This window comes from Haemaphysalis longicornis, unplaced genomic scaffold (assembly GCF_048455015.1).
Source record: "Haemaphysalis longicornis isolate Haplotype H1 unplaced genomic scaffold, Haemaphysalis longicornis Haplotype H1 scaffold_5, whole genome shotgun sequence".
Lineage (NCBI taxonomy): Eukaryota > Metazoa > Arthropoda > Arachnida > Ixodida > Ixodidae > Haemaphysalis > Haemaphysalis longicornis.
The window spans coordinates 8,617,646-8,641,495 of record NW_027526385.1 but is presented as its reverse complement, the minus strand read 5'-3'; the positions used below and the strand labels follow the sequence as shown (position 1 = coordinate 8,641,495).

The following is a 23,850-nucleotide window of genomic DNA, read 5'->3' as shown; positions in this document are numbered from 1 at the left end:
ATAAATGTAGTACTTACACTCGCATAGCGTTCACATTTAATGTTACCAAAATTCAGCAAGGTGGCGTTTTGTACGAAAATGCATCGATTTGTTGAAATTGTTCAATGATTCTAATTTACAGATTGAAAATGTTTACTTCATAGACTGTTTTGTCCAACTGTTGCCAACTCCTAGGTTTCGGGCATGTTCTTCTCTTTGAGTGTATGCACGCACTCGGACAGCACTCAAATCGGCCGCACGCCATTTTTTGACGAACGACAAGGATCAGAACTGGAGCGATCCCGGCACAAAAAGTCGCCTTTGTGAAATGAAAACCGCAGACCTTTGCACCCTGGAACAAAGGGTATTAGAAAGTGAAGCATTCAACTCGAATATGCGAATATTCGACAAATACTGGCTTATAATAAACAATCGAATACTGGATGCTCCAACCTGCAACGTATTCGCACTTCTGTGTCTACAAGCTTTGTTCCTGCATGTTAAATTTGGAGGTTATAGCACGTTCAGATGTCGTTTAAAGAATGTCTAGCAGCGGTCGATGCAGGTATAGATATTAGCAGCATGTGCTTCAAATATCGGTAAAGGTTAAAGATTTAATGCTCAAACACCAGAACTGAATTCAAATGGAGTAACAATAACTATTGCATGGTTATTAGAAATTTAAAATATCCGCAAGCCTCGAGTTCGCAGAAGTATGCTACGGGATGTTCGAAGCATACAACAGCTTTTTTTTTTCTCTTGAAAAATTTCCCCGCTATTCCAGCATGCAGTAGTTGATCTTGGTGCCCAATGATTGGGCCTATACATAGAGCTATAGGCCCCGCCTAGACTATCTACTGTGCGACTCACCGTGTGCCTTGGAACTTGAGACTTATCCGCCAGTGGGGTTATGGGGAGGTAGGCGTGCGTATATTTTCAAACTTCCCGCGCAGTCATCACAATTCTGCAGCGCATGCAGCTCCATCTACACTGAACTACTCGAGACCACGACAGCCTCAATCCTAAGGCGCGAGAAGGCAGCACATTGCCACCCACTAGGCGCGGCCGCACGGCTTGCCGCTAAGCCCGGGAAATTCGACATTCACGTGTGAAATTCGATATTCATTCATGTCCGTTCCGTGCGAACGGCCTTCTCTTTTGTTATAACTTCACGCAACATATAAACGTTACCGTCAAATTTAAAACAGGTTTGAAATGAGCATTGCCTGGCCGGCGCTTTTTAAAGATGCTGTATGCTACACTCTACAACTATATGCACATTCTACGGCGGCTATACGGGATTAACGTATCGTAGCCTGCAACTCGGTTGTCTCTAAATATATCTAAGACTGAAGTACGATGGCAAGATGTGTTTGTCGGTTCAGGTTCAAACTCATGATGGAAGACAGCGCAAGAAATACAGGGAGGAAAATGGCAGCATCTCCGTGCACTCCGTAGATGATGGAGAGGATGCGGAGAACGGGGACTCGAAATGACAGCCAAGTTGCACTCCGAGTGACATCCGATTTGCGCCCCGACCATCATTCGATTTGAGCCGTGAGTTGTAACTTGATTATTCCCTAAATGAAACGGCAACTCACGGCTCAAATGGAATTTCGCTTGATTTTCGCTTGATGGTGGTGTGCGCACGGATGGACGCGGGCGGACATTGGGAGGTCCTAAGGTACTCCGCACTGTTACAGGCAAGGGAGTAAGCCCTTTGACTCTCGGTTACAAACTCACAGTCGTAGCCCAATGGGTAAGACGACTGACACTAACTCTGTCTAGTCTACCAGGCGCAGGCTCGAATCCTGCCAATGCCTGTGGGATTTTTCACGGTTGTAAATGCTATGCGCACAGACTCGGGCGGATCTAGTGCGGTCCTAAGGTACCCCGCACCTAAAATTAAGTTGCGAGTTCAACTCCGAGCATCATCCTGTCTTCTTTTGTCCCGGTGTTATTTCTTGCGCTGTTTTTCGTTATGACCTTGCCATGAAAGACATCATACTGGACAGTTGCCCCTAGAGCTTCCGGTTGTTGAAACGCTCCCCACTCGCGTTGCGGCCGATTGTTCCCGTCGCCCTCAGTTATTCAACAACCGCTGCCGCCGCTTAAAACAGTCTCACATGAAATATTCAGTGTCCTTCCACTCTGTGAAGAAAGACCAGCGAATAAATGGGGCATGATGAAAGAGTCATCTTACCGGTTTATTATCATGTAATAATTTAACAGCAGAGTTTTTAATACGCCACAAGTCCGACCGACGTACACAGAAAACCCAGAGCGCACGTTAGCGCGTGTCTCAAATCGACCGCCCGGCATCTTGCGCGTGGGCTTATGCCACAGAAGGAGCTCCCGCCTTCGTCGTCGTCGTCGTGTAGACACTAGCGCGCCGCGGGTTCGCCGTGCTGAAGACGACGACGACGACTCTGTCAAGCCATCCCTGCACAATCCCCACTCAGAGGTGGACACCGGATCACCAGACAAAGAAGTGGAAGTTTACCGGGGCGGGGACGCGCTACAAGAGGATTTTCCCTACGCGGCTGTGCCTTTGTAAGACGGCGACGAAATTGATGACGACGATTGCTACTTAACAAAGCACTGTGCATACTTTGATGGTCTTTGCTTTACAGTGCCGTTCAAACCGGCTTTGCACTGCTGGGGCCCGGCTGCCCCGTTTCTCCAGGTATCCGCTGTCAGGGTGGGGAGAAGCTAGGTTGACCCCCAACTCTGCTGGTTATCCAGCCCCGCACCACCTGTGCAAGCTGTGCCCATTTTTTTTTCAGGAAAGATCCGCTAAAACAACAGTTGTAGTTGTTTTCTCTAACCACACTCCCTTTGTAGATATCCATATACCGACAGCAGACAGTATTTCTGTGACGTATACAACAACTTCACCGTGAACTAATTAAATACGACAAGTAAATAAAACTCGGTGGGATGGTTCTTAGTGGCTAACTGTCATATAATTTGTTTAAGGGTAGTTTCGATAACCCAAGAGTTGGAGCCATTTTCTGTAATCATACTCCCACCATAAATGGTCATGCTTCATTGTGCGCCACTCCCTATGCAGAAAAGCCACCCTACAGGAACCACGCTCATCCCGATCCCACAAATGCATTGCTAGGAAGAAACTTTTAGGGAAAATATGAGCCGCCTTGTTTCGAAATACAACAGTGCTAGGACCTTTTCCTACTTATTTACGAGTCTTTTTTTTTTTTCATAGGGCGATTGTGTCACGCAAAGTTTGCGATCCCGGGGATTTCGGTGGGCGCTGCAAGGTGGCGCTAAGCTCGCGCGCGATTCTTGTCTAAATCGCTGTGTTGCCGGAGATAATCTGCAGGATCTTAGCCATAGACAGCTTTGCTGTAAACTTTTTTTCACAAAAGGACGATCTGCGGCGTGCAACACGCGCACTCGTACCGTCATGTGGAATACACGTTCCCAGTAGATTCGCTTGCTGGGAGGATCAAGCCCTTGCTGGGCAGACTTGGCGTTGAAGTGGCCCTTTTTCCTTCCGCGACCTGTGCGAGGCGACCACTCTACCATGTGCCGTTCTCTGATAAAACCACCTCTTCCGAACAGCTTCTTCCAAAGACGCTGACGCGAAGCACTTATTGTGAACGTGCCTTTCGCTACAAACAGCGAGAACATCACATCTTCGAGCCACATGCCTTCAAGGCTAAAATAAGGTCTAGTTATTGTACATACTGCTACATTGCGCCGATTTCGCTGTCATCATCATCAGCAGTAGCAGCAGCCTGTCAAAGCCCACTGCAGGGCAAAGCCCGCTCCCATAGACCTCCAATTATCCCGGTCCTGTGCTAACAGCGACCAATATATTCCCGCAAACTCCTTGATCTCATCTGCCCATCTAACTTTCTGCCTCCCCCTGCAGCGCTTGCCTTCTCTAGGGATCCACTCTGTTACCCTTAATGACCAGCGGTTATCTTGCTTTCGCATTACATGCCCTGCCCACGTCCATTTCTTCTTCTTAATCTCTACTAATATGTCCTTAACACGTGTTTGTTCTCTGACCCACTCCGCTCTCTTCTTGCCCCTTGATGTTACACCTATCATCTTCCATTCCAGTGCTCGCCGAGTCGTCCTCAATTTAAGTTGAACCCTCTTAGTGAGCCTCCAAGTTTCTGCCCCGTAGGTGAGTTCCGGTGAGATGCAGCTGTCATACACTTTCTTCTTCAGGTGCAATTGTAGGCTGCCATTCATTATCTGAGGATACCTGCCGAACGCACTCTACCCCAGTGTTATCCTTCTAATTACCTGTGCCTGATGGTTGGAGTCCGGGGTCACTTCTAGGCCTAAGTAGATATATTCTCCTACCACTTCCAATGCCTCGCCACCTATCTCAAACCGTTGTGCTGTCCCGAGGCTCTCCCGAGGATTTCGCTGTACATACTGTTGAATCGCGCATCCTCCAGTCTGGCTGTTGCTCCTTCCCTGTTTTCTTGTGGTTTTTTATATGCAACGCATCTCTTTAACTCGCCTTCTCCCGCGTTGTCGCGGCGTAGTCCGCATCCCTCCCCCATTCTCCTCGCCGCGGCAGCTGCGCGCTCCGCCGCTCTCACCGCAGCGCCATCTGTGCGTCAGCGCGGTCAGCGCGCAGCTTGCGCTCGGCTACGCTCGCTCCTGTCGCCGTGCCAGCTGTGCGTTAGCGCGCAGCTTGCGCTCGGTTAAAAATTTACACCACCTTCCCGCGAGGGGAACCATGGGGTAGATGAGACGCATCGGGGGTGAACATGCTGCGTAAATAGGATACACAACAACAGCAATCCACACGCTCACATCGCTAACATAACGGAAACGCAACGGCAACCCCCGATGCGTCACATCTACCCCATGTTTCCCCTCGCGGGAAGATGGTGTAAATTTTTTATTTAAATCCTAACTCAGCGTGACTCGGCAGTATGCACAGGCCTACATCCTGAGAGTCCTCCTAACGTGCAGAGGTCGCTCTGGGGACCCCAAACCAATTCCCTATTTACATTCCTCCGCGAGATTGGTGTCGAACTGTAGCTGTAGCAATTCGATAATTTATGCCAGAGGGCATATTATGACAACGAAAAATGTACTGATTTAGTCCTGTAGTCGTCTACTCTTTGTGCTCCTCAATCATCGCATTTAATAAATGACGGTTAACGTGTACAAGTCACGCACAAGTCACTGCTCATCACAGCTCTTTCGCAACTAATTACGGGTCTTTAAGTGTTACTAAAACTGGTTTGGAACAATTCTTATCGATGTGCACTTCCCTTTTTTCGGAGTATCACCGGTATGCCGTGTTTATGCTATGTTGCAGAGATGCAGTAATCAGCAGGCGCGATTGCGCCGGCAGCCACATAAGACGAGGAACCATCAAGTTCAGCATCTTTTATCGGTTGCATTTCAAGCAATATCTGCCCCTTCCGCAAAATTTCTGGGGATAAAAAGGCGTACGTTGAAATCCTTCCTGTGGTCTAAACACGTATAGCTCCCACACTTGAAAACTGTTCTACAGCAAAAAAAAAAGAAACGCGAGAAGGGGATACAAAACCACCATTCGTGGTACTCCGCATACGCGGCAGCTTTGCGGGAGTATAACGCTGTGATATTGGTGTAAAATGTAATCACATACTGGTATTGGCCGTAGTTTTGGTGGAATTGGGCTCTTTTTTGACGAGACACACGCTTTTATTTTTCGCCGCTGCTCTTGACTGACCTATGATACCCACTGTGCAATATGTTTTTGAATTGAAACGAGTACGATCGGCAGTAGAATTCTACGTCCTATGGCGGTGCGCGCGTTTTGCCAGAACTAACGCAATGCGCATGCGCGTGCTGGCATGCGTCCTTGCTTTTGCCCAACCACGTGATGTCGGTTCCGTATAAACGGCTACGCGTAGCCAAATTAGCCCCTGGGTAGAAAGGGATGAGCCTACGACTGGCTCATTGCATGACGTGCTGCGGCGGGTATTTTCAAACAAGTCTATTACAACGTATAGAGACGTGTTTCTTCAGGGCGGGAAGGGGGGGGGGGGGGCAAGATGCGTGATAATATGTCTGATTGCAAGTCGCTCAGTAAGTATTTTTTGAAGGCACTTTACACCACAACGGTATTCCAAATGCACCAACAATTAACGTCGTTTACGGGGAAGGCCAGTTCGAGTTCGGCATAAAGGCAGCAAAAGCGACCTTCAAGGCCGTCGCTAACAGACTGATACCATACCGCATTTTCGCATGCATAATCCGCCCTGTATATATTCCTCACCCTCACTTTCAGCCGCCGGAAAAGATAAAAAAAATTCTCTCCTATTGCCCGCACATCTGATTCAGAATATGCTGCCCCAAAACTACTTCTCAAGCAAGACATCACATACTATGTACAGAGAAAAAGCGTATATTTAGCAAGTAGAATACACTGACTGCAGGGCGAAAGTCACAATCAACTAATAAAATTCAGTTGTTAGACCGCGCTCGTCCTTGTTTCTTCTTCCTTGTACATGTATGTTTTGTACAATCGCTGCCATGGAAGGCTTAGTTAGCGTTACTGCGTAGAAGCTTCACGGTACAACGCGCATTGCTGTGAAGCTGCACTAAAGGAAACACACCTCGTATTATCGGCACCCCTACTTTGCTTCCGAAATACTTGCATTTTCCGGGCGGGTTATACGCGCCGAAATACGTATCTACCGCGTCAGCTTCCCGATGACACTGTTATGGACATCAACGCCAAATGTTGCGCTTTTAACAAGAGTGTGCACGTACCTTTACAGAGAGCGAAAAATGCACTCCATGACGTTGCCTACACCAAGACAATTCTTAGCGCACGTGTCACCACCCAGGCTGCGATTTGTGCGTACTTACCTTAGCGCGTTCAGTGTTTGTGGAAAGAAAAAGAAGTTGGGGGGAATTTCTCCAACCTCTGATGTTTGGCCGAACCCTTGATTGGGTATGTGCCGTACCCTAAGGAAAAGCAACTTGGAAGGCACTTCAAATAATACCGTAGCGGAATAAGATGAGAGGACATCAGTAATTAAGGAATATATAAGGTGCCTTTATTGAGCACGGTCTTGGCATACACATATTGCTGTCAGGCGTTGCATAGGTCACATATTCAGGGCGAGAGAAAAGGGGGAGTTTGCGAGCGATCTCAGCGCTGCATTGGCGTGACTAGAGCCGTACTACAAATGCGAGAAGCGTACATCGCGATACTCCAGTATTGTTCAGTGTACAAAACTCTACTTCCACAACGTAGCATTACCACTGCCAGTTTCAAACTATGCATTGAACACATTTTTGCACCCCATTTATTACATATCGCGCAACAGTTCCTCAGCCAGATTAAAGTGATCCATATTTTAAGCCGTACAGCACCCTTTATACCCTCCGAGCCCCCGTTGTAAACTAGACAATGTCTTTTCGAATGCTCAATTTTAAAAAAAAGAATTTTTTTTTATTTTAAATGCCTGCATTTGTTTCGAACCGCACCTCATGTACGCAATTTATTACGGCAGTTTTGCACAAAAATAATTGTATATGTTCCCTCGTGTGGGCAACTAAAACGGGCCCTTCAACGGGATAAGGAGTGCTGAAAAGACAACATTCAATTCCGTCATTTAAATTAAGACCTATATGGCTCATTGATGCTAAAATGTCGTCCAGGCTCAAGTTGCATTAAAGTTACACTTTCTAGATACCACAAAAGCTGTTGACATGGATGTGACGGAGGTCATAAGGGTTCACACTTTTGTTTATTCTCAGAGGACGAATGTCGAAGATTTCTTCATACTGGATCAAACACCAACTGTGGCAGTGTTACGCGCGTAAACCGTCTCTCTCTCGTGCACAGTGGGTTCGTAAATTAGTGCCGGTTTTGTTGGCAGGTCTCCACAGAGACTGTCTTATTCGGCACTTGCAAGTAAATGCTTGCGGCTGATTGTGTGATACGTTGTTCTGATGTCGGAGTACGAGTTGTTTACGCAACTAATCCAAGAAAGGTGGTCAATTTCGGCGAGTTATCAGATTTGTGTGTAGTGAAGAGGTAAATTGGTTCAAAAATTGAGATTTACCTTATCAATCACTGCAGCGATCAGTAATGCCAAACTAGGGCATATTTGAGGAATGGGAAAGAAAGGATCGTTAGGCTTGAGAAATTTACGACTGTTTTTGAAACGATCACATTGCTTCTGACACTAAATCCACGTCGTGGATCCCAACTGGGCGAACCTGCAACTGAACTAATTTTAGCCGCTGTATTCCCGTTCATAAAATTCTGAATCTGAATGGGACAAAAGAACACCGAAACCGGAGACAAAGATTGCCTTGACTTTAGCCACACATCATAACTATTGCGTAACATTTGAAACTAACAATAGCAACCGCTTATAAATGAAATAAACCTTACTTCGGTCGTTTAGTACGTTTATCGCCGCAAAGCGGAGATATCTGGTGCATGTCCAAGTATTAGCTCCTAATAATCACTCATAGTTTACTTTGCTATAACGTGACCTGGAAGTAAACATTCCTACCCAATATCACTTAGTTGCTGTTATAAATCTTTATTTTTGTAATTAGTTGTTTTTAGACCCCTTTATTCAGTGAAGGGGTAACATTTATTACACAACACCCCAAACTCTACCATGATGCAACGGCGTTTAGGCTTTGAAATTTTTTCTAAATTTACAATTCACGATGTGGTTGTTCCGTCATTAGCCCGAAAGTGGCTCTCGAAAAATAAAAATCATAATTGAAGTCCAGTGCAAACTTTCTGCCAGTCGAATTATGTCGCAGCGATGGCGTTGCTTCACCTCTGAACTTTGTAAACAGGCCACATTACTTGTGTGCAGAATGCTGCCTTGTCCGCCTTCATTACTTCGTAACACTGCAGGCTCGATTACGGCATCCTGTTGTCTTTAACTTCAAATCTTACTCATTCTTTTTTTGAGCCCAAAATAAACCTAGCCCTCTTGTTGAAGATAGTCCTCAAACGGCCTGCGAGATGTTGTTATACCACGCGAGCTAACAGAACTCAAGACGCGGCTCCTAAGTTCTAGTCCTAAGTTTCTGCACGCGATACAGCTGCAGTCCGTTCGTACAAATGCTATTCTGATGGCCTATGTGATTGTTCCTGGCAGTATACAGTGCCCCGTAAAGAATATGCAAAACCAAGGGGCATCGTCTCAAAATAACTTCTGTTGTGGAAAATACGCAGCACAAATGCTCGGTGTAGAAGATTCAACATGAGTATACCTAGTCGAGTCTTATTCTCAGAAGGATGAACTACAGTGCTAGCGATGGTCATTGTTATAAATATGCGAGTTATATACATTATATATGTATCGGAATTCTGCTGGCTTTATGAATATAGATGTAAGAAACAGCGTGGTCTGAAAGTTCCCATATATAACGCCACACCGCAGACAAGGCCTGCACTGTGTCGTATCTCTGTACAATGTAGTCCTCCACAGCAACCTACGACATAACTGAACAATGCACGTTTAATACTGTTCTAATCTCACAATGTCGTGAACCAACCTTGGAAGCTATGAGAAGTTCTTCGTAAGCGCAGCAGATTGTAACGGGACAGCCCGAAGGAGTTCTCGGCCTTGGATCTTCAAAGTTAACAGAAACATTGTCGTTGGAACTGGAACAGTGCAATGCTACCTATAAGGACACACGCCCATCATGCTTAACTGCATTTTTCTAAGCGCAAACGTTTTCTCAAGGGTTTCACAGGCACGTTGAAACAACCCAGCGAAAGAAAACAGAGACCAAAGCAGGACACCGGCTCTCTTGTTCACCTATAACCGTACCAATTAGTTGCCATTTACCCATCTGTTAGTCCGATTGTTGTGGTTCGATCATTTTTTGCAAATCTGAATGTTCGACTCATGTGCTGGGGTTTCGGAAGAAATATTTGTTTGCGTTTGGAATTCAAGCGGCATCCCGAAGTGGTTACAGTGCCGATCCTTTTTTGACCTGCAACAAAACTTGTGTTTAGACCAAAGGTGTTCATCCGCGCCTGAATTGTAAGAAGCGTGGCGTGTGCTTGTGAACACTTGGGGAGACCACCTTCAGGGGCGAGATTTCAGTTTCTCCATTGTGTGGCAGCTAAGCTCCCACACGTACGGTGATGATGCTACCAGGCTGGATGCTTTGCGTAAGAGTGCAGGTCAAGTGCTGCGCCATCGGAGGGCAGACAAATTAATATTAACAGTTGAAATCACCCCCTTAATAATGTGTATACATAGATTCTCCTTCCATCGGCAGCTCATATATATATATATATATATATATATATATATATATATATATATATATATATATATATATATATATATAAGGTTAGTAGAGACAGAGACAAACGAGAAAGACTTAGAAAATACAAATAAGTTTACTGACGTTTCAGGGAGAGGACTCCCCTTCTTCAGGACTCCCTTTCTTCACTCTGAAGAAAGGGAGTCCTCTCCCTGAAACGTCAGTAAACTTATTTTTATTTTCTAAGTCTTTCTCGTTTGTCTCTGTCTCTACTAACCTTATTTTTTTCGCGCTCTGTGTGAGTTTTTATCTTTTCAGTCTATATATATATATATATATATATATATGAGACAGAAAGAAGAATTGGCAGTCAAGAAGACCTATATATAAGACAGAAATAAGGGTTCGCAGTCAAGAAAACCTCGGAAAACAAAGGAGAGGATATGGTAGGTCATTGAAACAGATAAAGAAATTGGAAAGAAAGTGAAGAAAAAATGCCCGCCAGGTGGGATCCGAACCCACGACCTCCGGTCTTATTTTCAACGAGCCCCTCATTTCCTATTCTGATTCGCGATATATATATATATATATACATATATATATATATATATATATATATATATATATATATATATATATATATATATATATATATATATATATATATATATATATATATATATATATATATATATATATGTGCATATTATAGCAGCCACCAGTCACTATCAATGTTCTGTCAGAGTACAAAGGGAAAAGGAGGTAGCAAACAGCACGCAATCTTGGTCTCAATATCGTAGTTTTTGTTAAGCCTTGAGCCCATTCTACCGTTCTTTAACCTTTAGTGTATGAGCTGTTGAGCTGCAATACACTGGTTCTTGACACAGCCTTAAAGCCATCAGTGAAAAGGCCTTAGGTGGAGAAGAAAATGGTACACTCAATGTGATTTTAACCTGGATGGTGGTATAGTATCAGAGAAAGCGGGGTCTTCCAAGCGCCTGCTACCCATTGAGGCAACGAACGCAGAACAAACCGTGTCGCAGCCGCTTGCAAGTAGGGGACTCTGAATTAGTTTTTCTACGCTGATGAATGTTGGAGTGCTTATTCCTGTTGAAAGATTTTTATGCAGCCTGATTTTTCAGAGTAGCTCCTGAAGCCCAGCATTGGTATAAAAATACGCCTGACAGTGACTTTCTTGATAGTGCGTATCAAGAAGAAACTGTCTTGGCCAAAGTAAATACAATCAGTACAAGCCAGGCATGACCTGAAGGAATGCTATAGCTTTCGAAACGAACACTCCACTTAGTGCTAGCATATCAGTTATTCCTTTTAGTAGTCAGCGCCTTTATCCTGAGTCTACGTGTCAACATCGCTGCACCGTCACAAATGTGAATATTCCAACCAGCAATAGTAAAGGCTGTTCTTGAGACAACAGCGGCAGGAAATGTTCCCTGGAAAAGTCTTAGTTCGTCACAAGTAATGCCGTTACTTTTTGGGTGGGCAATTCCCAAAGGCTGCCCACGCAACAGAATACCAACAAACACTTTGCTTCGCGTTGTTTATGTGCATGCAGTTAGAGAAGGAGCTTCCCCACCACTATCCGCCTGTGAGCCAGCCAATCAGAACAGCTTCTCCTTTGCAGGCAATTACATTTCATTTCTGCCTACGGAAGGCTTTCAAAACAGAAAGAAAAACAGGTCGCCTACTGCGAGCCTTATCGCCCTTACACAAATCGAGCGATAATCCGGGCAAACATGCCGATTTTAAATTCTCGTATGGACAAGCTTTGGCGTGAATTGCTCAGTTTGGTTCAACTACCATATATTGAGCGTTTCATTCGTTTCTGCGTTGATCGGCATGAAGAAAACGCGCCCTTTTCATTATACGTTGTTCGACGTAGAACGCTATTTTTTTGAACAGATCATAGTTGTCTACGCAGTGGTTTATTTCCGTCGATAGAAGAAAGGTATTCTTTTCGCATATAGGTGACACCCTATACGCACCAGACTGGAACTAGGAAGAGTACACCGAAGGTCGCTTCTCACTATTCCCCACATTTAATGACACTGCTTTACTATAAGGGCAGAATAGAATCTGGGCAGGCTTCATAACACTGCAGATGTTATAAAATCACTCGTTCCAAATCCGCCCTTACAAGTTGCCCCGATCAAAGCGTTAGTAACTTTCACTCCGACATGGCTACATCACCATCATCATCATAATTATCAGCAACTTATAAGTTGCTGGTGATTATGCTGATTTTGCGATGCCCTAGTACATTCTTTGCCTGGAATGTTCTTACTGCATCCGCCTATCGAGTTAACTGTCTCCACCCTACATCTGGTTATGTCACTCGGTAGCCGCTCTCAATAGCTTCACATCGACCAAACACAAGCCGGTAGCTAGCAGAGCACAACAGTTAAATGCGGAACAACATCTTTTAGCGCGTGAGCTGCAGTTCTGGAATTACGCAAGAACCATCCGGCGTCGTTGTCTGTATGAAGCCTGGAAGAAACTCGGGAGAAGGGCAGGGTAGGAAGGACTTTGAAGGGAGGAGAGCGTTGGTGGTTGGGAAGAAACGGGTTATGGAGGCGGAGGTGAGAGAAGAGGACAGGAGAAGGCTGGAAGGGGAAGTGAATTCAGTTTGCCACGCGACCTAAATCGCCCGGCTCGCACGGGCCAAACCACATGAATCGTAACAAACACCCGCATTTTCCATAAGCAATATTCCGCCACACGTAATGTGGATGTTGTTTGGGTCTTGGGTACAAGTGATTGCTCCGAGTCACGTCTATAGAGAACAAGTACTAAATGTCAAATCACTTTCACACGTTTTCTCAAAGCACTGCTGCAAAAAACGTTGCGTCAGCGCATGGTTTAGTAACTGCAAAATACTCTTCAGCCGGGCCAGCTTGAACACGAAGGGTATCGGCAAGGCTTCGCGTATGCTTTGAGCAAAATGGGGGACCCTGATGACTTCGGAAACTGCGGCGTTTCAGGCATTGCATGCAGGCACCAGGGAAACTTTCTTAAAACAACTTGTTCCATTTTGTTTCGAATCAGGCGGATGAGACACTGGCTTCGCACGAATCCCTAATAGACTCTCAGGCATGGCACTAGGAGGCACTCGGACACTGTAGGCAAACCTGCTACCGACAAACAGCGCACTCATTCTCCGAAAGCGCGATACAAAAAACCAACGACCTCGCATGCATGCGGCTTTAAACACACAACACTCAAAATCTCGAGGGTGAGATATCGCTGCGCACTATAAAATTACAGTTTCTAGCTGCTGACTCCTATCAGCAGCTGATTTCACAGCGAGTAGGGTTCAACAGCGGCCAACAAGATTGAGGATCGCCAGCGATCCCAAATTCGGGGAAACGGGGTCCATCGCGCCAGCATGCCCCAACTCACACACAAACATGTTTAAGCCCCTGCAACGCCAAAACATACACGGGTAATAAATCAGTGTCAAGTAGTTGATTCTGTGCAGCATTGAGATGTTTGGTACACCAATTTAACCGTTTGTACACATTTGTGGTGGATGAAGTTTGCTTAGCGTTTCCCATTATGTCACCAGGAAACCAGTTTACACAAAATTTCGCCAAACTTGAATAACCGCTCCGCACAAAACATGACATCATTACATTTGGTTAGCGTTGTCCTCGTTCAACCTGAAACCATACGGAAACAGTAGCCGGATAATTTCTGCTTGAATGTTTCCCAACTATTAAACCCCTTTTTTATGTGCAGGAGCTCCACATTCAGCATCTACATGGTACCTCATACGGAATTAGTCTGGTGGTGGGTTATTTTAGGTGCGTAATTGATTCTCCAAGGTTTAGAAGGCGATCTCTACATATATGTACAACACTTGCCTCACACGGGCGGTTAATGAACTGGCTAAATACAAACGAGGCCACATAACCTAGAGGCTTTGTTCTTGGCATCCCGTGGCAGCAGCATTAAAAATCGTCCTCCCTCCTTTGGAATCAGAAAAAGAAATAAACTTTTCCATGAAGCGAGCAGAAGCCCTACAGTAAAAAACTGTCGTGTCGCAGACTTTAGCGAAGTCACTTAACAAGTTCTTAATGGAATTGGTCAAGAAAGCACGATTTTACATTAGTACGCCACATGAGGCATTGTTCTAAGTGAGGGCGTCCTGAAAGAAACAACGCTGAGAACTCAAGAAACTAGAGCGTGCTGTCTTGGATAAAAAGTTTGTCCTCCTATATGCCACGTGGGAATACTTGAAGCCTACGCGCGCTTCTGTCAAATATAGTATGCTAGCAGTTTGAACCAGTCTAGTTCCATTTTGTTTCTTTTTTTGTGTCAGCACTCTGAAAAACCGCAGCACTCCGACCAATTATGCTTACTCCGTTTAAACAGCACACCGGAAGCAGCGCGTGATCATTATAACAATAAGCTTAACGGGCCACTATTCTTTCATACGTGGGTACAGATATACGCGAAGCTTTAGGACGTCTGTTATATTCATTTTCCCGCAAAATCGACGAGTGTGTCAACCAATTAACCAATGTATGACCTACGCTAGCTGCAAAGTTCTTGCTATTGCAACTATGAAGTTGCCGCATTCTGTAACATGAAGCTTCTGTAACGTCCAAACGAGAAGAAAATAGACGAGCACAATACAACGAATGAACACAAAACCATCTTCCCCTGCCTGAGATGTTCACGTGAAATGAGGTAAGAGAAGATTGTTCATCTAGTATATGCTGATCAAACGTTGAAAACACAGGAGCTCGTCACAGGAGCTCCCGTGAAAGTAGCTATACAGGAACTCGTCAATACAGGAGCTCGTCTGTGCAGCCTCAACCTAGACAAAAACATTTTTCTAAAGTACTTGCAACAAACATTAAAAAATTGCTCACAGATGTGTTAAGTTTGTAACACAAAAAGTTCATATTCCTAGTTTCGCTCTCGAACCGCAGCACGTGAGTGTTCGTTGTTAAGACAGTAGCAGTACTTTCGTAGCGTCTGGTGTTCGATGCATGATGACTGCCGGCCGTACTTGTTTATGCGGCTGACGTCGTCTAAGACGACAAGGTCCTCTCCAGGCCGAAGGAGGAGCATGCCTTCCAACATCGCGTCGCTTGGGTTGACGACCACGGTGACGCGAAGGCGGCGGACATCCCCAGAGGTCTGGGGGATTGAGTTGGCCAGAGGCGACTTGGATGATTGTACAGAGAGCGTCCTGGTACTGAACACTTCGCGAGCGTCGTGTATCTTGCGCACCGTCAGGCGCGCGCACAGAGCGGAGTCATTTCCGAGACCGACCTCCAGCATGCTGTTCACTTTCTCCACGAGCGCCAGCGCTGCTTTCTCAACAATCGCGCTGGAGATTTCTATTGGCTCTTCCGCGTCGCACGAACAGTACTGCTCTGGTATTTTGGCGACGTTACACGTCCGGTCTCGAGGTATTTCGCGGAATAAGCTGATACCGAAATCTGATTTCCGCGCGTCGGCGAGACGGCCGATTCGGCCGAGGGAGAGGATGTCCCTAAATGTCTCGTACGTGTCGTAAGGCGTCGTCAAGCGGCCGGCGTTTGACTGGAGTGTCTTCATCAGAGACGTTGACGTCACGGGCTCTACACTAATGTCGGCTCCTGAACCCGGGGAGCCCCTAACGCTACCTGGCGAAGTGGCATCTCCCCAAGACAGTCCAGTTGGTGGTATCACAGCGAAAAATGGCAGCCGCTCCTCTAGCCTACCTACAAAAGTCTCGCGTATCGAGTCAAATCTGTGTCCGTGGTCGGAGAGAAAGAACAGAAAGGTGTTGTTCAGATGTCCCCTGTCTCTGATGTAGGTTAGGAACTCGACGATGTCGTCGTCCGCTGCGGCGATCTGTTGCATGTACTCGTGGCTTATTTCGACGAGAAAGGAGAAGGCAAAGTATGGAATTGATCCATTGTTGACCTCAATAAAGCGTTTCACGTACTCTATGTGGAGCTTGTGCTTCGGCGTGTTGCCGTAGCAGAGGTTCGAGCTGGTCCTCATTAAGAACGACTTCTCCATGGCGAGGCAGTAAGGTCGGAAGTAGAAGTCTGTCGGCGGGTCCCTGAATCCACGGGCGAGGTAGTTGAACACGCCGTAGTCGGGAAAGTCTTCGGCGAAGAGCGTGAGGTAGCCCTCGCGGCTGAAGTCCTTCCAAATGAACTGGACGTCGTCGAAGGTGTCCCCCTTGGGACCCGGGTGCTTAAGCTGCGAGTAGGCCTCCATCCCGGTCAGGAGCGCCACCAGGTTTGGGAAGGTGTTGTCGCCGACTTTGTTCATGCCGCGAAGAACCACAGCTCCCAGCGACTCGGTGAGAAAAGTGTAGGTCCTGGGAAGTAAGCGCATCATCGATAGCCTCGAGATCGAATCCAATCCGAAGACGAGCACGTTAGGTAGTTTCGCGCTCGTCGTTGCCGATAGCGACGAGTTAACTGACGCATATTTGTTGCTAGACGCACGATGCGGTGAATTTTTAGCGGTCCTGGCAGTTGGTATCCGCAAAACTGCGTGGACGTTGGAGTAGACAGGAAATCCGAAGTAGTTGCGGCACGAGACGTAGACGACATCGTAAGGCAGGGGAGTGCCGTCGTGAGTGAACGGGATGTAGTCGCCGTATTTCACTTCATCGTCCCCTGCGCGCTCGGTTGGAGCGTACGAGCAGCGGAGCGAGCTGAGCTTGTAGCCGGAGCTCTCATTGAAGCGTAGTTTTCCCTCCGTGTCAACGAACGTAAGCCACGGTTGCCGGATCTGCGGTCATGAAAACAGGTAGAGGAAACCTTGACGTTAGTTCCGATAGATACAGTTCAATAAATCAAAAATGTTCGCGTGCACTGTTTTCCATTTGACTAAGTCGTCTGTGCGTGTTACTTTACAGCGCCCAGCGGCGGCGTCATTGATGCAACCTTTCATTTAAATAAAACTCTTGACGATAAGCATGTTGTGCAAAATATGGGGTACGGTAGTGTCTTCTTGATTCAGGCTAACGAAGGGGTGCAATAGCTACACTTAGTTGTATAGCATATTTATTTCGATGCTATTTCAATGCAATTGATGCTGCCGCAGTTGAAATTTTTTGTGTGAGTTGCCTAAAGCAATTGGTTTTGAAGTAACCGGTGTCATTTTGACAATATTAAACCTAAAACTTCATCTCAAGGTCAGCTCAGCGCAGTGGTTCGACGAGCAGCAAAGATGCAACAATAAATCTACAGTAAATCATTGTTTCTTACATATGAGTGAGCTGCAGAGAACATTTTCGATTAGGCATAGTCAGGTGCTTCGACGGTCACACCTGGATTGCACCGCAGGCCGCAGGTCGTCCAAGCAATCCTAGAATTTAGACGTAATGCGTTCCTAGAGATGGGTACATAACATTTCAACGCATGACCTCCGAGTGAAAAAGTCTTCGCAAACTGTCGGAATTTCATCCACACACAAATTAAAGTCTGACCAACGGTCCAAGTGCCACCATGTGGTTTTTTTTTGCCTACCAAAGTGTAAAAGTGCGACAGTAAAACTGCTGGCGCACACCGATAGGGTTTCGGATTTATTAGAGCCGGACCAGGTACCTAAACATACATGTAAGTCCAAGACATTTCTTTTCTATTAATGTTCTTTTAATACAGAAAACGTTATGGATGCTCGATACTGCTTAATTATGCATCTTCGTAACTTGACAGAAGGTACGGTTGTAATCGTATAATTCAATCTTATATCAGCAATGTATTGACTGGATACATATAGCTATCCGTTCATTATAGAAGATGGACGACTGAAGATGAAAAGAGGAAATGATTAAATATAGATGAAACGAGTTACGGTAGTGCTTCAAGGCCACCGTGTCCCTCCTTCGTTTTACTCATTCTTGCTGGTGTAGTCGGATGTGGGAATCAAAATCATATATTTTCAGTTATTAAAAACCTTTCCGGAAATATCGTAGTTTTGAAAACAGTTCTCCCCGCGCACAAGGATTCACCCTTCCTCAAGTGGCCGCCCTCCAGGAAAAGCAGGTAGTACCTTGCACTGTATGGGCACCGTCGGCTTCAGGTGGGGCCACACGCTGGGATGCAGCGGGTGCACTATTGGCATGGAGCACGACTGCTCCGGGTCCCTGGCTTCCTGCAGGAGCTGGTCGTAGGACCAGAACGGGTGCCGCGCCACCTCCGGGGGCGGCGGGGCGGCGGAATCCGGGCCACCCAGTGTGAAGCCACCACCGGGCCAGGGTGGCGCTCCAAGCAGCGCGAGGGTGGCCATCGCAGCTAGGGCGAGCCACCCCAGGAGCTGCAGGCTGCGACGACGGCGCATGGTGGCCAACTGCGGAAGGAAAAGGCCGAAAAGGACAGTGGTGATTTCTAGTGTATAGCAAGAAATTCGACGGCTACGACAGTGGTTACGCTGGTCGTGTAGACTTGCGCTAAAGTGTGTAAGTGCGCAAACGTACACCGCTCCTAACACGATGATCATAAACCTTGAGAAGTTGCAAAAAACATAAGTGATCATGCTGCTACACAAAACATGACGAGTAAGTTATGCCACACGCGCGACATCACGCAGACCCTGGCGGAAGCGGCTGTATGCATGACCGTGAACCATACTGAGCATCTGTTAAGCAATCTGTTTAGCAATATTGAGAATCTATTTACCCGGATCCATAGACGACAAAGCGTGAGCCGAACACACCGCTCCACAGCAGCCAACATGAAATAAGAATGAAGATTATGATGATGATATTCATTTGTATGTATAGCACATACCCCAAACGGGGGTCTGCCAATCATTAGTGGTTGGGAAAAAAAAGAGTTCTGATTTAATTAAAGGGAAATGCATAGAGGCAACGAAAAAAGGTTCAAGCATTTCGAAGCAAATTACAAAAAAAAACTGAGAAAGCCGCTACCGTTTTTATTTGCCCCCTCTTGTGTGATTGTCACATTCCCACACAAGGGGATGAACCCAGACTTGGAAAGCGGCTCACACAGACCTATTTCTCAAATGACTGCAAAAGTATAAATAATTTTAAAACGTGAGTAAAGGGTGTAAGGGTGCCTGGGCTAAGAAAACAACGCGAAGTTTAGCAAATTAACCTCCCTGTGCAAAACAGGAAAGTTCTCGCTGGCGGCGGCACACACTGCCGCCCGCACGTTCATACCCCGGGCACTATTGCCGACTACTAGGAGCTACAAAAGGTATCCCCGCAACAAACTAGATGCATCTCAGATCTCTTCCAATTAGCACAGATCTTTTCTTGTGAATAGTTTTTTTTTAGTTTACCAATTTATCGCAAAGCATTGACCTGAAGCAATCTACTCTCTCTTCAAATTTGTTTCGAGCCAATATGCCACTATTTGCACAAACTACCTCTGAGCTTGTTGTCCGGTGCGGTGTATATCTTTTCTTCGGTTTCCTTTTCCCTTAAAACCGCGGACATTTGTACAAAATGTTTCAAAAAAATAGGGCGAGACTTGGACAACGACAGTGAAAAAGGACGACGAAGTCGCGCTCTATTTTTTTAATCATAATGCACCAAGGATCCGTTCTTTCTCCGGATTTATTTAATGTCTTACTCAGCGAGGTTCCCGTTATTGCGGGGGTACAGTCGTACTTGTATGCTGACGATCTGGCGTTTTTTAGCTCTTCAAGCAATGTACATGTCTTGTTTCAATCACTGCAGCTTTATATGTCGACCTTAGAGTCATGGCTGGATGGCCTCCACCTATCCTTAAATGTCGACAAGTGTGCACTCTTGGCATTCCCAGTTAAAGACCCAGTTTCGATTGATCTGACATACAGACAGAAATCAATACCGCAGGTTACCTCTCTGAAATATCTAGGAGTGTTGTATGAGAGCACTCTGAATTGGCGTCCTCACACTGACTTCATTACGGTGAAATGGGGGAGAGCGGTTTCCGTGTTGAAGAGATATTGTAATAAGAAATCGGGTATGCGCAGAGACGTCCTCCTTATGCTCTATCGCATGTACGTGCGCCCTATTCTGGAATTCGGCTGTATCCTTTTTTCTAGTTATCCGTTCTACAAGCTCCGACCATTGATTACATTAGAAAGGCAAGCTTGGCGATTGTGTTTGGGATTGCCAAGGTACGTCCCCATTCGGGTATTGTACTGGTAGGCTCGAATCCTTCCTCTGATATCTCGTTTCAAGGTGTTGACAGTAGAAGCATACCTTCGTGCAATGGAATTGCCTATATCACGATCACAAATGGTTTTTGTACACTCCCCAGCGTCCTTTTTTGCCCAATCATGGCCCATGTACAAGCGCCCACAGGTATAGTGTTCGTCCAGTCCTTGCTCGCCCCTTTAAATATCAACATATTATCTGTACCTACGTTTGAATATCGCACTGCGATGGTGGACATTGACTTCGTCAACATTTTTCCCTCCAATGCCAAATGCTTGCCGGAGAGAACGTTATCTGGCCTTTTAGAAAACTACCTAGAAGAGTTCCCGACACATGTGGTTATAGCCACAGATGCTTCTGTTAGAGACAAAAAAGCTGGTGTAGGTATCTTTTCACCTGCGCTTGACTGGGCATTTACTCTTCGTCTTCCAAATTTCACGTCACTATATTTGGCAGAATTTTTGGGAATCGCGCTCGCTCTTCGAAAGCTCAGCGAAGAGCATTCCCAGGTGATAATTGTGACGGATTCTTTTTCGGTTTGCTCCGCTTTATCTTCACCAACCGTTTCTCCACTTCGCCGATCGCTGTCGATGCTTATACCGGCACATGTCAGGGAAATCCGGCTGGTCTGGGTCCGAGGGCACAGAGGAGTTGAACTTAACGAAACTGCTGATTACCTGGCAGGAGTAGCACTGAATGGTCCTCTCGTTGATACTGTGCCCCCGATAGTCTATGTTGTTGGAACTAGGTTTCGAAGGTACAGTTCACTCGACAGCTTCCCACCAGACAGCATCGCTGGCTGCCCAGACATTGAGCATCTCCGGTACTCTTGGAAGTGTGACTTTACGCAGTCTCGGCTGTGCGAGGTCACACTGACTTGCTTTCGATGTCGAACACCTAATTTGAATTTTTATCTGCACCGTGCACGCATAGCGCCATCGGCCATCTGCAGCTTCTGTCAAGAGAAGGAAACACTTGACCACTTCCTGTTGTCTTGCCGGCGGTTCTCTTCACTCCGAAATCGTTACCTGGAGGCTCCCCTCCGGCGCCTGGGTGTCGCCTTGCCGGTGCCTAATTTATTGTCATTTGGGGCAGTCGGGCTTGGTCGGTGCAACGGAGATTTTTTTCGCGCTCTTCACTCATTTATTGCCGAAACAGGTCGCTTGCCTTGTTAATCAATAGCTTCAACCCATTTTTAATCGTTTATTGAAATACCTGTTGGTACAGTAGTATTGAATTTCTTTTGGTTCCAAAATTGTTAGCATCACTGTACCCTATTTTCCCTTCGTTTGAAACTAATTACTAAGCTTCTTCAGCAGTGAAAGCACGATAAGACTTGGCCAATTCCCCAGAGTGGGTACGCGCCATTCTCGTTCCGGATCCAACCAACCAACCAACTTGCCCAACAGATTTGCTTAATTTGTACAGAACCACGTGCCCACACATCATGACGCACCGCAGATTGCTGCTGTGCGTCATGATGTGTGGGCACGTGGGTACGGGTTGTAGTATTGTGTGGTGATGTGGTTTGAATAAGACTAGTTGTGAGTACAGCGTCGTCCGGTCCTTTTCTTCCCCTAGTGTCTGTGTTTTTACGCTGCTGTTAGAAGATGTTTTGTTTTTCATCTTGTAATCAGCTCGTTTGTATGTGTACATAGTTGTAAATATGTGTTGTAACTATCATTTCGTATATTTGACATTCAGTGCAATGAATACCGTGTGGAAAACAGAAAAAAAGTCTCGCCATTATAAAGAGAAATTTGTCCAGTTATCTATGATGGCGTTGCAATGCAAGAACAGCCTGATAATGAAAAGGCCTTTGTGCAGCACTACGAAAACCTATTTGCCTACAATCCCCCAAGGGAGGGATTCGAACAGTCCTTCCTAAATTTGTTACCCCGTCTCGATTAAGACATAACAGAACAATTGGAAAGCCCCATAAACCTAAACGAAGTAGAAGAAGCAATAGATAGTGTAGGGTTTCTGGCGCCTTTTGTCATGCCGGCGGACAGGAGATCGGGAGATAAGATGCGCGGGCTGAGATCCGCTTCTCTCAATGGCCGCCGCCGTAATTGGTTTTTCTTGGGGGGAGCGCGGCTCCCGTTTTGGACGCCTCGGCAACAACGCGCCGTAGCGTGCCACGGGGGCCAAACGTGTTACTCTTGCAGTGACTAGGCCAAGATGGCGACTCTTGTAGGCACCACTCCCGCTTTTCTTTGTGGACACCGGCCTAATGGAATATTGGAAAGCCCGGCTCCCGATAAGACGCTTCGGAAGGGCGCGCGCAACTAGGGCAATAAGACGCCGCTTCGGAGTTGCGTGCCTCGGGGCTACCGTGTTATGCTTAGAATGCGCAAGCCTTGGAGGCGACTTTTGTGAGCACCGCGGTGCTGATGGCCGCTCTTGCCGTGAGAAACTTGCTTGTCCGATGTTACCGCGTTTTTGTGTGTCCACCACGTCTGGCAGAGGAGACGAAGGGCGGGAATTTCGTGGGGCACGTTTTGCTCCACCATCGGTGGATTCGAGAGGTCGGCCTGACCAATTAAATCGGCTGCGTGACATACAATGGGCGCGGGGAATGATATTCCCGGGCAAGATAGTGAGCGGCAGACTTAGCTGAGACTTAGCTAGGGCTGGAGACCAGCGAGCCTCCGTGATGAGGGCACGTAAAACTTGCCGTCTAGGGCGTAACCCAGAGTTGATCGCTGAGGTATGATACCTAGGGCGTAACTCGGAGGGTCGATCGCTACGGTAGCCATGCTTAATCACCCCTATCTGTAACCAACTCTTGTAAACAACTGCAAATACAGTTTTTGTTGTCATCATCTCTTCGGCCCGTCATCGTCCTCTCATCTCTTCTGCTTCACCGCCAACACCACCGAATTCTTCAAGCGAAGGGCTCTTTGGCCACCGACAACGAACCTACAAACCTACCAACAAGGTTTAACTGATAGCTTAAATAATGGCAAATCTCCGGGACACGACGGGCTAGGTTCGGCCTTTTATAAAATGCTTAAAGCTGTCGTGGCACCTGTCTTGGACAATGTTTTCAGGGTATCCTTCCAAAGAGGGGCCCTTCCCCCTACTTTTTCGAAAGCGCACACGATCCTCATACCAAAGAGCGACGACACAGAACTGCTTGCTAGAGTCCCGGGATACAGACCAATTACCTTAACACTGACTACAAGATCTTCATGAAGGTTTTAGCTAAGACGTTCCAAACGGTCACCAAGAATACTGTTGGCCCGCATCAAACATGCGGTATTAGGGGAAGGAGCATTTTTACTAGCATCTACATAGCACGCAGTATCTTATAAACATGTGTCAGAAAGGTTGCCATCTTGCAGGTAGACTTTGAAAAGTCCTTCGATAAGGTGTGTCATGACGTCCTTTTCAAAATACTGGAACATGTAAGAATAGGCAAACTAATTCTAGACGGGGTGAAAATGGCCTACCAGCAGTGCACGACT

At 46.4% G+C, this 23,850-nt stretch overlaps 1 protein-coding gene across 2 annotated transcripts in view; it reads right to left on the bottom strand.

Moving 5' to 3' along the window:
- Nucleotides 1-10,896: 10,896 nt before the first annotated feature.
- Nucleotides 10,897-23,850, bottom strand: part of LOC144137866 (uncharacterized) — a 144,890-nt gene continuing 131,936 nt past the window's right edge. The window contains exons 2-3 of one of the 2 annotated variants that reach the window (XM_077669878.1): nucleotides 18,265-18,561; nucleotides 10,897-16,998 (exon numbers count right to left, since the gene is read on the bottom strand). In XM_077669878.1, coding sequence (XP_077526004.1) covers nucleotides 15,166-16,998; nucleotides 18,265-18,552 — 2,121 coding nt within the window. In that variant the 5' untranslated portion in view covers nucleotides 18,553-18,561 and the 3' untranslated portion in view covers nucleotides 10,897-15,165. The remainder of the gene's footprint in view (nucleotides 16,999-18,264; nucleotides 18,562-23,850) is intronic. The other variant, XM_077669877.1, reaches the window with a different exon arrangement.